This window comes from Lepidochelys kempii, chromosome 10 (assembly GCF_965140265.1).
Source record: "Lepidochelys kempii isolate rLepKem1 chromosome 10, rLepKem1.hap2, whole genome shotgun sequence".
Classification (NCBI taxonomy): Eukaryota; Metazoa; Chordata; order Testudines; family Cheloniidae; genus Lepidochelys; species Lepidochelys kempii.
The window spans coordinates 42,174,220-42,187,497 of NC_133265.1; the positions used below are offsets into that span (position 1 = coordinate 42,174,220).

The 13,278-nt window shown below is 46.3% G+C and overlaps 1 protein-coding gene across 12 annotated transcripts in view; it reads right to left on the reverse strand.

The window, feature by feature from the left end:
• The window catches only part of NEO1 (neogenin 1), a 516,517-nt gene that overhangs the window by 15,430 nt on the left and 487,809 nt on the right, over nucleotides 1-13,278 (reverse strand). For all 12 annotated transcript variants that reach the window (XM_073363103.1, XM_073363101.1, XM_073363105.1 and 9 more), the window contains 2 exons: nucleotides 11,940-12,178; nucleotides 11,121-11,213 (listed from right to left, as the gene is read on the reverse strand). In XM_073363103.1, the coding sequence (XP_073219204.1) occupies nucleotides 11,121-11,213; nucleotides 11,940-12,178 (332 nt within the window). The remainder of the gene's footprint in view (nucleotides 1-11,120; nucleotides 11,214-11,939; nucleotides 12,179-13,278) is intronic.

Sequence of the window (13,278 nt, forward strand, 5' to 3'; positions counted from 1 at the left end):
ACCGCAAGGAACATCTAGTCTAACCCTCTGCCAAGATGCAGGATTTGTTGTGCCTGAACCATCCAGGACAGATGGCAACCCAGCCTCCTTTTGAAACCCTCCAGTGAAGGCGCTTCCACGATCTCCCGAGGCATCTGTTCCATTGTCCTACTGTGCTTACAGTTAGGAATTTTTTCCTAAGATTAAATCTAAATCTGCTATGCTGTAGTTTGAACCCATTGCCTCCTGTCCTGCCCTCTGTGGCAAGAGAAACCAACTTTTCTCCACCTTCTTAATGGCAGCCTTTCAAGTATTTGAAGACCACTATATTGTCCCCCCATTAACCTCCTCGTTTCCAAACTAAACATACTCAGTTTCTTTGGCCTTTGCTCATATGGCTTGCGTTCCCCATCCCTTTGATCATCTTTGTCACTCTCCTCTGGATCCTTTCCAGATTCTCTACATTCCTTCTATATATTGGCAACCAATATTGGACACAGTACTCCTGCTGAGGTGTATGTAAACTGATTGCTCAAGGAAGTCTGAGCTTAGGTCAGGCAAGCGCTGTGTTCCTTTACCACACAGTTCTGTCAATGCATGCCAGCCTTCATCTGGAATTCCCCTCCTATGCCTAGCCTTGACCTTCTCTTGAGCAGTGATGGAGTTCTTTGAGATGTGTCCCCCTTCTGGAGCTCCACTTAAGGTGTACACACGGCCCATGTGCCTTTGATCAGGGTTTTTCGGTAGCAGTGCTCATCTGGCCTGCACACATACTCCAGATAGCCTCATGCCCTGTGTTGAGGATATACAGAACTGTATGGGTGAATGACCCTTGGTTCCTTCTCTATGGTGAAGTCCTGCAAGACAAGACTCTGAAGCAGAGGGCGGACAGTGGAGCACACATAGGGACACGCATCTCAAAGAACTCCAGTTACTGCACAAAGTGAGTAACCTCTTCTTCTTCTAGTAGTGCCCCTATGGGTGCTCCACTTCAGGTGATTCCCAAGCAATATCATCAGAAGGAGGAAGGAGCTTCAGAGCTGGATCTAACACTGAAGATATAATTGCAATGCCAACCAAAACCTCTGAACTGGAGGCATGAACCAAGGCATAATGTTTAGAGAAAATATGTACTGAGATACAGCTTGCAGCTCTACAGATTTCAACAACTGTAACATCTTTCAATATTCCCATAGAGGTAGACTAGGACTTTATTGAATGGGGTAGAACTCAAGAAGGATACTGAATGCTGGCAGCCTCATAACAAGAGATAATATACCCTGAGATTCATCTCGACAGTTTTTGGGTGAAAACTGTGGATCCTTTGGATCTGTCCACAAAATAAACAGTCTGGGTGACTTTCTAAACAGTTGAGGTCTGTCCAGATAAAAGTCAAACACCCTTTTAACATCCAAGGTATGGAGGATAGTTTCCTCTCTGGTCTGGCGTGGCTCTGGGATAAAAACTGGAAGATAAATAACCTGGTTAATATGAAATTCAGGAGATACTTTAGGAAGAAACTTAGGATGTGGCTGCAATTCAAATTTTATCCTTGAAGAAAAATGTAAAAGGAGCATCTGCCATTGAAGTTCCCATTTTTCCAACTCTCCTGGCAGAAGTGATGGCCACCAAAAAGCCTCTTTCATTGATAGCTAAAATAGAGGACACAGTGTCTCAAAGGGAGGTATCATAAGGGAATTAAGAACCAAGTTTAAGGGTGGGCCCTTTAATTTGCAGGAAGAGATTAATCAATCCCTTGATGAATCTTGCCGTTGTGGGGTAGGCAAACAGTAAGAAACCCTCTACCAGTGAATGAAAGGCTGTGATAGCCACCAAGTGAAACTTGATGGAACTCAGAGAAACACTTATCTTTTTTAATTCCGACAGGTAACTGAGAACAGCAGAGAGCAAAACTGCCCCTGGGCACACCAGTGGTGGAATCTCTTCCATTTTCAATGTTAAGTGTTTCAGGTAGATATCTTCCTGCTCTTTAACAATACCTGTTGTACTTCTGCTGAAATCTCCAGCCCCAAGAACCATCAGGGAGCCAAGCTCTGAGCTGAAGCATTCTCAAGTTGAGATGAAAAGTCTGACTGGAATCAAAACGGTTGGAAGTCTCAATGGTGGACAAGAAATGAGGCGAATCAGGTAAGGATACCACACATGTCTTTGCCAAGTTGGTACAACTAGAATGATTCTGACTTAGTCGTGTTTAATCTTGTTCAACACACTGAGGATCAATGGTTTTGGGGAGTATACTGTAAGAAGACCCCTTGTCCAAAAAATTAGGAAGGTGTCTCCTAGGGATTGCGACCCAGTCCCTATCTCAAGCAGAATTTCTTGCACTTCCTGTTGGTAGTGATGGCAAAGTCCACATCTGGAAGCCCCCAAGTGAGAAGAATATGTTTGAGAATTTGAGACTCTGAGTCCCACTCGGAATCTAGTGAGTGCCTGTTCAGATTGTCAGACATTGTGTTTTGTATGCCTGGAAGGTAACAGGTTGAGATGAGGGTGTGATTGGCTACATACCAGCTATATTCTGGGCAGATATACCGGCTATATACCGGGCACATTGCTTTACAAAAGTGCAAGTCATAGCAGTTGAAGACAACTTCTTTTCGATGCCTGCAGGCTTATTTGAAACCTGGAGATGGCGTTTGTTAGGGTCATAAACCTGTCAACAGGTAGGTAAGCCCTGGCTGTTACAGCATCCAGAGACACCCCTATGAATTGTATCTGCTATACTGAGGTCAGAATGGATTTTTCCAATGTTGAGTTGAAGACCTAACCTGTAGAATAGAGACATGGTTATCCGTACTACAGAAAGAATTTTGTTGTACAATTAGTACTTAAGAAGCCAATTATCGAGGTAAGGGAAAATGAACACACCTAGCTGTCATAGGCGAGCGGCTACCACTGATATAACTTCTGAGAACACGCTTGGTGCAGAGAAGAGGCTGAATGGAAGCAATCGATACTGGAAGTGATCCTGGCCATTGAAGGGGAGGTTCTACATCGATTGCTGAGCCGCCGTTGACAGACCCAAGAGCAGCAGCCAGGAAGCAGACCTTCACATGGAGATGGCGGAGGCCATGGTGTGAACCACAGAGTCTTCTGTGTCTGAGGCTGCTTGGAGGGCCACTCTCGCTGCAGCCATGTCCTCTTTGAGGATCGCCCACAATTCATTCCTGGACCCTTCAGGCAGCGAGACCTCAAAATTGGCCATAGACTGCCACATATTGTAGTCATAGCAACCAAGGGGGGCTTGGTAGTTGGCCACTCTCAACTGAAGGCAGGAAGACGGATAAATTTTTCGCCCAAACAGATCCAATCTTTTTGAGTCTTTTTGACTATAAAACAAAGAAACCTCTTGTGAGGGGGTGAAATGCAATGTGAAAAAACGTATGCTGAAGATCAAGGGCCACAAACCAATCTCTGGAATCTAATGATGGAATTATAGCTGTGAGAGTCACCATTCTTGGCTGATGACCAAGTTGTGGGACAGGGGTCTGTACCTGCAGGAAGAGTCTCTCGAGGATTCTCAAGAATCTGACAATCATGTCATGAGAAAACACCGTCTAGCCTTGGATCAGTGGTGAAAAGTGGAAATGGCCACAAGATGCACTCTAATAGAAGAGAGTGACAGGCCCTGGTTCCTCAGACGAAGCAGGTAGTCTAAGATAGACTGTATGGAAGTGTGCGAGGGAGAGATGCCACGCTCAGACGCCCAGTGGGAAAACCTCATCCATTTGGCCAGGTAAGTCAGTCTGGTTGAGGGCTTCCTGCTTCCCAGGAGGACCTGTTGGACCTCATCCGAGCAAATCCGCTCCTCCAGGTTCAGCCACACAGCACCCATGCTGAGAGGAAGAGGGACATGATGCTGGGGTGCAGGAGCCGACCATGGTCCTCTGACAGCAGGTCTGGATGGTTGGGCAGGGGCCAGGGAGGGGCCGCTGCCACGTTCATGAGCATGCTGAACCAGTGCTGGCGAGGCCACACCAGGGTGATCATGATAATCTGTGCCTTGTCTCTCTTGATCTTTGCTAGGACCCTGTTGATGAGAGGAATCAGAGGGAATACATACATCAGGTTCCCTGACCACAACAGAAGGAAGGCATCGGAGAGGGAGTCCTTGCCCAGGCCTTACCGTGAACAAGACTGGTGGCATTTCCTGTTTAGCCTGGTGGCAAACATGTCTACTTGGGGAGTTCCCCACCTCTGGAATATCATACAGGCTACCTCCAGGTGGAGTGACCACTCGTGGTGAGAGGAGAAGTACTTGCTGAGGTGATCCGTTAATGTGTTCTTGACGCCAGGGAGATGACAAGCTTCCAGATGGACTTTGTGGCTGATGCAGAAGTCCCAGAGATGGAGTGCCTCTTGGCAGAGAGTCGAAGAATGTGCTCTCCCCCGCTTTGCCTGTTGATGTAGAACATCAAGGCCGTGTTGTCCATCAGGACTCTCACCACCTTTCCTGACAGGTGATGTAGGAAGACTCCGTATGCCAAGCGGACCGCCCTGAGTTCTTTGATGTTTATGTGTAACGTCATCTCCTCCAGGGACCACATACCCTGGATGTGGAGGTCGCCGAGGTGTATGCCCCAGCCGAAGTCCGAGGTGTCCGATACCAACTTGATAGAGTGATGGGGGGTGTCGAATGGAACCTCCTCTGGGACCATGTATGATAGGTCCACCATCGCACTGACGCGAGTACTGCCAGGGGAATGGTAACAACATTGTCCAGGTGATCTCTGGACTGGGAATAGACCATCGCGAGCCATTGCTGTAGGGACCACATCTGGAGTCTGGAATGTATGTATGCAGACAATGTATGTGCACGCTGCCATGTGACCTGGCTATAATCAGGGGGAATGCGGAGACTTCCGCGATGCGATCTGTCAACGTCTGGCGGCAGGAACACTCTGGCGCAGGTTGAGTCGAGCACCACTCCAATTAACTCTATCCTTTGCACTGGAACTAACATAGACTTTTTGTCATTCACCAGTAGGCCCAGGGAATGACACATGTGGCTTGCAGCACCGCAACATTCTCCTGGACCTGAGAGCTGGAGTTGCCCTTGACTAGCCAGGTGTCAAGGTACGGGTAGATCTGGATACCCTGATGCTTGAGGTAAGCAGACATCCACCGACAGCACTTGGTAAACACTCTGGGTGCTGTCGCTGAATAGGAGGACCGCAAACTGGTAGTTGGAGAACAGTGGGACAGACGGATCCGGGGTATACTTTTCTTATGGGGGGGCTCCTGGCGGGGTTGGCTCTGAGATTGCTGCAGTTTGAACTACTTACAGGCTGGATCGGGAACGTACTGCCCCAGAGTTTTCAGGATAGTGCGGGAGTCCTTAAGGCCACGCAGTTTACTGTCTATCTGCTCTGCAAACAGGCCCTGGCCATCGAAGGGGAGGTTCTGCATCGATTGCTGAGCCTCCGTTGACAGACCCAAGAGGAGCAGCCAGGAAGACCTTCACATGGAGATGGCGGAGGCCATGGCGCGAGCCACAGAGTCTGCTGCATCTGAGGCTGCTTGGAGGGCCATTCTCACTGCAGCCATGTCCTCTTTGAGGATCGCCCACAATTCCTTCCTGGACCCTTCGGGCAGTGAGACCTCAAAATTGGCCATAGACTGCCACATATTGTAGTCATAGCAGCCAAGGGTGGCTTGGTAGTTGGCCGTTCTCAACTGAAGGTTGGAAGACGGATAAATTTTTCAACCAAACAGATCCAGTCTTTTTGAGTCTTTATTCTTGGGCATAGCCCCGGGTCTCCCTCTGGTTAACGACCTCAACTATGAGGGAGGAAAGATAGGCAGTATGGCAAGATACCACCCTGGCTTAACCAGGAGATCTTCAATGATCTAAAACTGAAAAAAGAGTCCTACAAAAACTGGAAACTCGGTCAAATGACAAAGGATGAATATAAACAAATAACACAAGTATGTAGGGACAAAATTAGGAAAGCCAAGGCACAAAACGAGATCAAACTAGCTAGGGACATTAAAGGACACAAGAAAACATTCTACAAATACATTAGAAGCAAGAGGAAGACTAAGGACAGAGTAGGCCCGTTGGGGTGGGGGGGGGAGAAGGGAGGGAGAAGGGGAAGCCAATAACAGAAAATGTGGAAATGGCAGAGGTGCTTAATGATTTATTTGTTTCAGTTTTCACCAATAAGGTTGGTGGCAATTGGACGTCTAACATAGTGAATGCCAGCGAAAGTGAGGTAGGATCAGAGTCTAAAATAGGGAAAGAACAAGTCAAAAATTACTTAGACAAGTTAGAGGTCTTCAGATCACCAGGGCCTGCAGAAATGCATCCTAGAATACTCAAGGAGCTGACTGAGGAGATATCTGAGCGATTAGCAATTATCTTTGAAAAGTTATGGAAGACAGGAGACATTGCAGAAGACTGGAAAAGGGCAAATATAGTGCCCATCTACAAAAAGGGAAATAAGGACAACCTGTGGAATTACAGACCAGTCAGCTTAACTTCTGTACCCAGAAAGGTAATGGAGCAACTAATTAAGAAATCAATTTGCAAACACCTAGAAGATAATAAGGAGATAAATAACAGTCAGCATGGATTTGTCAAGAACAAATAGTGTCAAACCAACCTGATAGCTTTCTTTGACAGGGCAACAAGCCTTGTAGATGGGGGGAAGTGATAGATATGGTATATCTTGACTTTAGTAAGGCTTTTGATACTGTCTCGCATGACCTTCTCATAAACAAAATAGGGAAATACAACCTAGATGGAGCTACTATAAGGTGGGTGCATAACTGGTTGGAAAATCGTTCCCAGAATGTAGTTATCAGTGGTTCATAGTCATGCTGGAAGGGCATAATGAGTGAGGTCCCGCAGGGATTGGTTCTGGGTCTGGTACTGTTCAATATCTTCATCAATGATTTAGATAACAGCACAGAGAGTACACTTATAAAGTTTGCGGACGATACCAGGCTGGGAGGGGTTGCAAGTGCTTTGGAGGATAGGATTAAAATTCAAAATAATCTGGACAAACTGGAGAAATGGTCTGAAGTATACAGGATGAAATTCAATAAGTACAAATGCAAAGTACTCCATTTAGGAAGGACAATCAGTTGCACACATATAAAATTGGAAATGACTGCCGAGGAAGGAATACTGCTGAAAGGGATCAGGGGGTCATAGTGTACCAAAAGCTAAATATGAGTCACCAGTGTAACACTGTTGCAAAAAAAGCGAACGTCATTCTGGGATGTATTAGCAAGAGTGTTGTAAGCAAGACAAGAGAAGTAATTCTGGGTCTCTACTCCACGCTGATTAGGCCTCAACTGGAGTATTGTGTCCAGTTCTGGGTTCCACATTTCAGGAAAGATGTGGACAAATTGGAGAAAGTCCAGAGAAGAGCAACAAAAATGATTAAAGGTCTGGAAAACATGACCTATGAGGGAGAATTGAAAAAATTGGGTTTGTTTAATCTGGAGAAGAGAAGACGGAGGGGACATGATAACAGTTTTCAAGTAATAAAAGGTTGTTACAAGGAGGAGGAAGAAAAGTTGTTCTTCTTAACTTCTGAGGATAGGACAAGAAGCAACGGGCTTAAATTGCAGCAAGGGCGGTTTAGGTTGGACATTAGGAAAAACTTCCTGTCAGATTGGTTAAGCACTGGAATAAATTGCCCAGGGAGGTTGTGGAATCTCCATCATTGGTGATTTTTAAGAGCAGGTTGGACAAATACCTGTCAGGGATGGTCTAGATAATACTTAGTCCTGCCCTTGAGTGCAGGGGACTGGACTAGATGACCTCTTGAGGTCCCTTCCAGTTCTATGATTCTATGAGTTTGGTGCAGGGTGAGTATAGAGATACTCATGGCCTTTAGTCTTTCCCTGTGGGGTCTCCACCTCCGGAGGAGGGCGGGATGCTGCGGCCGATGGCCTGAGGCTCCCACTGCTGACCAGGCGGCCTGGGAAGGCTGGGTGAACCCCCATGGATTCCATGGGTACCATGCTGCTGGCCATTGGCCTGGAGGCACGGGGTCGGTTACAGTGCCAATGGGGTTGACGGTACCACTGGTGCCGGAGCCTGTCCTGCTACCAGGGACTCCTGACCAGCACCGAAAATGTAAAGCAGAACGGACACTGCCGAGTGACCATGACCGCCTTGCCCGGTGGCCCTCCTCCCTGTGGTGCCAGCCGCTGTATCTTGACACACCAACCTATCTGATCGGGACCAGTTCCTCCCGTGGAACCCCGTGGATCTTTGGTGTTCGGCGGATCTGCATCAGTAGAATGGTGATCTACACCTCATGCTGCTTGACCTGTACTGGGATCTAGAGCGGAACCAGGAGTCAGAGCGGGTCAGCTGTCGGTAGAATCTTCCTGATCGAGGGGATTCGCGTCTCGGCGACAGGTGCCAGCGATCGATCGCAGGAATGGTGCTGAGGCATTGGAGACCCGATAGGTCGGTCTCGAGGCTCATGCCAGGGGACGTGTACCTCTGCAGGTCTGCACCAGGTTACTGGTGAGCCATGCCTCGAATCTCGCTGTCAGTGCCCAGGGTCCGGAGACTGGAGAGGCATGATGGCTCCGTGCAGGCGAGTGCTGGCAGGATGTCCCCCGCGATGGGGAGCAGTGCTGCTGAGGTGGGTTTACCCCTGGCCTTGGGTACCACCGGTGTAGGTGGCACTGGTAGAGTCAGGATTTCCTGCGCTGCCTGCAGGGCCTTGGGCATTGATGAGACTTCGAGTTGACGGAGGCCCTCATCACTGTCCAGCGTGGCAGGCATAGTACGGGAAGGGCTCGACTGCTCGACATGAGCTGGGGCCCCACTCCCTGACGGAGGTGTTGAGCTGCCCACCATGGGTCTTGGCTCTCCTCCAGCTCTCTCCTTTCCCTTATGGGAAGGGGGAGATCTTCCCTTTGTGGATCTCTTGGGCTTCTTGGCCATGGCTGGGGAGGGGGATTGATGCTGGCTCATGGATGGCACCAGCGGGGCGCTCCATACCGATGCTGCAGTGCTTGGGGCTGAGTCGGACTTCTGCTCCGTTGCCGGGGTCAGCACTGACTCCATCAGGAGTGCCCTGAGATGGATCTCTCTCTCCTTTTTCGTTTTGGGTTTGAACGACTTACAGATGTGACACTTGTCGCTTATGTGTCCTTCTCCCACACACCTTAAACAACTAATGTGCGGGTCACTGATGGGCACAGGCCACTTACAACGATTGCATGGTTTAAAGCCTGGGGACTGGGGCATGCCCGTCCATAGACTGAGTCCCGTCGAGGACCAACTAACTAGAACTAATACTAAGGGTAAATACTAAACTATATACAACTATTTTACAAAGAAACTATCATGAGACATACTGAACTAAGTGAAAACTAGTCGAAGCAGCAGAAGTTCCAGCACTGTAACTGGCGGCAAGAAGGAACTGAGGGTGGGGGGAGCCGGCAGAGCCCCTTATACTGCACCATGCAGGCACCACTCCAGAGGGTGCCAGAGCTGGTCCCCTACGCATACTGCTAAGGGATATGGAGGTTGACAGGGCACTAAACGTGCTTGAAGGCCAGTGTACAGAAGGATTCTTAAAGCCTGGATCAGAGGCAGGTCTCAGGGCTTGTTCCATCATGAGCAACCTGAACTTAATTTGCCTGTTTTTCCTAAATCTGCTTGTAAAAGACATGCAGATATTACACTTGGCTGGTATGTGGGAGTCTCCCACACAATGGAGGTATCAAGAATGGCCATCACTAACTGGGATGGATCCCTGGCAGGAAAGATGGTGCTTGATGCCTGGAGATCCTGGCATACGCTAGCAACAATGACCCCCCTGAAGATAGCCCCTCAGCAACAGAGGTGGTGGTGGTGGGTGGGGGTTGATAGAAAAATCCTCCAATAAAAATAGAATTCAAAACAAGCAAACTAGATAAACTATTAAACTAAACTGAACTATCATACAAACTAAACTAAAAGGGCTCAGCTACAGGCTGTGCTAGAGTGGGCATGCAAGATGCTCTGTTTCAGGGTGAAGAGCAGCTGATATGGTGGCTAGCCCATACAGCTCTATATATCCTCTGTCAGGGCATGAGGATGTCTGGAGCACATGTGCGCGCCAAATGGTCACTGCCACTGAAAATCTCTGATTAAAGGTGCATGATGTGCATGAGGACCTGAAGTGGAGCACCCACAGACACGCTACTTGAAGAAAAATGCACATTGTGCTGACTTGTGCCTGATAACGGCATATAGTGGTTTTGCGATAAAGACAAATGCTTGTGGAATCCAGCATAAACCAAACTTATATGCACTTATGACCTGAGCCAAGATCTCAGTAATTCTCTGGAGACTGAAGACCAGTAGAATTAATGCATTGTGGCAAAGTTTCCTCTGCTCTCAGAGAGATTGTTTGAAACTGCAAGTATTGTTTGAGAAAAGAACTGTTCTTACAATATTCTGGAGTAATGGGAAAAATAGCATGGCCCCACTGCATGGTGCTACAGCAGTAGCAAAACTTCCAGTTAGTGAGCTTTCCTCAATCATCAGTAACTGGTAGTGAAGAAAATTCACAGATAGCAAAGGTAACCAACCAGGCACCCACAAATTACCCTCTTATTTGAAATTTGATTTTTTCCCCCAAATGGGATGTCTGGCAGCTGATGCACATTAAGTCTACACACTGAAAGACAGAAAGAAGTAGGACACATCCAAAATGAGAGTCTGCTTGACCAGGCCCACTGAACCTCAGCTTCTATCAGTGAGCATTCTAGGCAGCATTCCCTGCACCTTGAGATTAGAATAATATAATTTTTTTGGAAGAAAAGTACTATCAGAATGAGTACTGGGAAGCCTACAGGATTATTCTATATAGTTATTCTTTCTAAAATATGTGCAAATGCTTTTTTGAGCTATTTCTTCCACACAGTAAATACTCCTTGTTCAGAAAGGGCCATCCAGATCTCTCTGTCAATAAAATAAAGGTGTAAGAGGACTTTAGTGCCCCTTCCTGATATTATCCCCATTGCAACCTGGGATGGAATTATTTGGGGGTGGGGGGTGTTGAGAATATATTCACAATGTCTTGTTTTGTTGTTCCCAATTATAACAAAACATTCCTTCTGGAAGAGACAATTGTTAAAAAAGGCTGTTAACTTACGCTGAGGGGGCTGAGAATCAAATGGCATCATCATTTTTGGCCTCATCCCTCTTCTTCCTGCCAATGTGGACATGCTGTCCTCTGACTCATGCCCTGAGAAAGAATACTGAAGGTTACTTACTACAGCACTGATTCCTTCATGACAATACACAACCAGGTGATTTGGCTACAAACATATTTTAATTCTGTGTGCATAGTTTGGCTGTCCTCTTCATAATAGTTCTGCAGCTGATGACTGGCAAGCATCCAAGAACAGACTAGATTTAGTTCTTCCACCCCCTCCGCTGGAAAACCAGCAGGGGCAGTTGGGTTACAAGCACTATTGTACATGGGAGAAACAGTCCAGACTTCCATGAAACTAATATCCTATAAGAAAAGCAATTTCTGGAGAGAAATGGTAGTATGAATTAAGCTCAGTCATGTAGAGATGGCACTAATCATCATTTCCCTCAACAGACTAGTATGAGATACTTGTTATACTACCTTGCACACAAGATTACTAACTTGTTATAACTAGGTACCATTATTATGATATACCAAAGAATAACTCAAAAATGTATTCTTCTGCACTCTATTGTCCCACTGATACATATGTAAACCATGAAGATGAATCCCCTACACTGGAATGGAACAGAGCCCTGTAATCTAGTCACTAAACCGAAACTAATAAATAGAAAAATAACAATTTAATAAAAACTTTATTATAATCTAAATAACATTTTAAGAAATACTTTTGCCAGATACAGTGGTTATACTGAAACTAATTTTACACAATTAAATACCATGATCCAACTACAGCTTGTTGTTAGCCAAGCTTACCCCTGTATGAGTTGCGCCTTTGATGGATATTGCTATCCATGGAATTGTCAACTGGTGTGATGTCCTGGGAGTTGCGAGGGATTGGGGTGTCTGTCATGATTGGGTTAGGGTCTGGAGATTTATCAATGGGTTTCAGCTCCAGTCTTTCATGATGGATCCAAAGGTCAGGGGGTTTGACATCCCTGGAATTTCCTTTGTATTTATGGGACCCATTGACTGATTTGCAGGCAGCTCGTTTCCTTGCAAAACAAGAAAATAAATAAAACATTCTTAGACAAATATTTTGTTACTCTCAGAGACAGGTGAGTTTTCATCTGAATTTTTTTTAGATCTACTATTCAGCTGTGTGGCAGCTATCTACATGTTCCACACCTAAAGGGATAGGCTGGTGTACTATGCAGCCACAGATTTTTTCCTCAAAATCTGCCATGTGCTGCAGAACCTAAGCTTTCATAAACAAATATTAAGTTCCCAGTCCTTGTGGTGGTGAAGACAAATGTGAAGTGTATGGAAACCAATGCTCTGTTGTTGTCCTAAGCGTGCAAACAACCTTAAATAACAGCCACAAGTGGGGTGTGAAATGACACAATTACCTCAAAATGGTGATAACTCTGAAGCTTAATGTTGATAATCTAAATGTTAATGATTTTACTACTGATCAGGTTAGCAGATACATTCAGCTAATGTGCTTACTCGCTCTTGTTGGAATAACAGTGCCAGGTTCTGGAGTGTGAGGCAATTTTTGTGTGATGTCAAGGGTTTTAATAGGTGGAAAATGAGGCGTTCAAACACCCCTTTCCACCTTGGACCCTGGGAGCAAAAGAGGAAATGGAAAAGCTCCATTTGTCAGGGGGCCAAGGTAGCCTGAAGAGTGCAGCAGGAGGGAGGGTATTTCACTCCCTGAAACTCCTCTGCAGGTTCTGGGTGAGTGAAATGTAAAAGTTAGGAGGCCTTATATCAGTCCTAAACTGCTGAAGAAGTAAGTTGGCAGGAGTGGGCACACAATAGAGTGGAAGAGGGTGAGAGGAGGAAGGACGTGAGCAAGTTTGAGGTGTTGTTCTTGGGGCCTGCTGCTTCTCTTGCTGAAAGGACCTTATAAGCTGGGAAGAAGTTAAACCTTTATAATTTTTAGAAACATAATGTGGGACATGCTATTTAAGGGATTGCTCTACCAGAAAAATCAAATTGATAATGTCCCTTTAATTTAATAAAAGTATCCATCTTGAGATTCACCAAATATACAGAATTTTCAGTCTGCTGCACTAGAGTGCCACGGATCACACAAAGGATTCCTGAATGGTATCTATCAGGATATTTCAAACCTAAGTTCTTTTGGTAT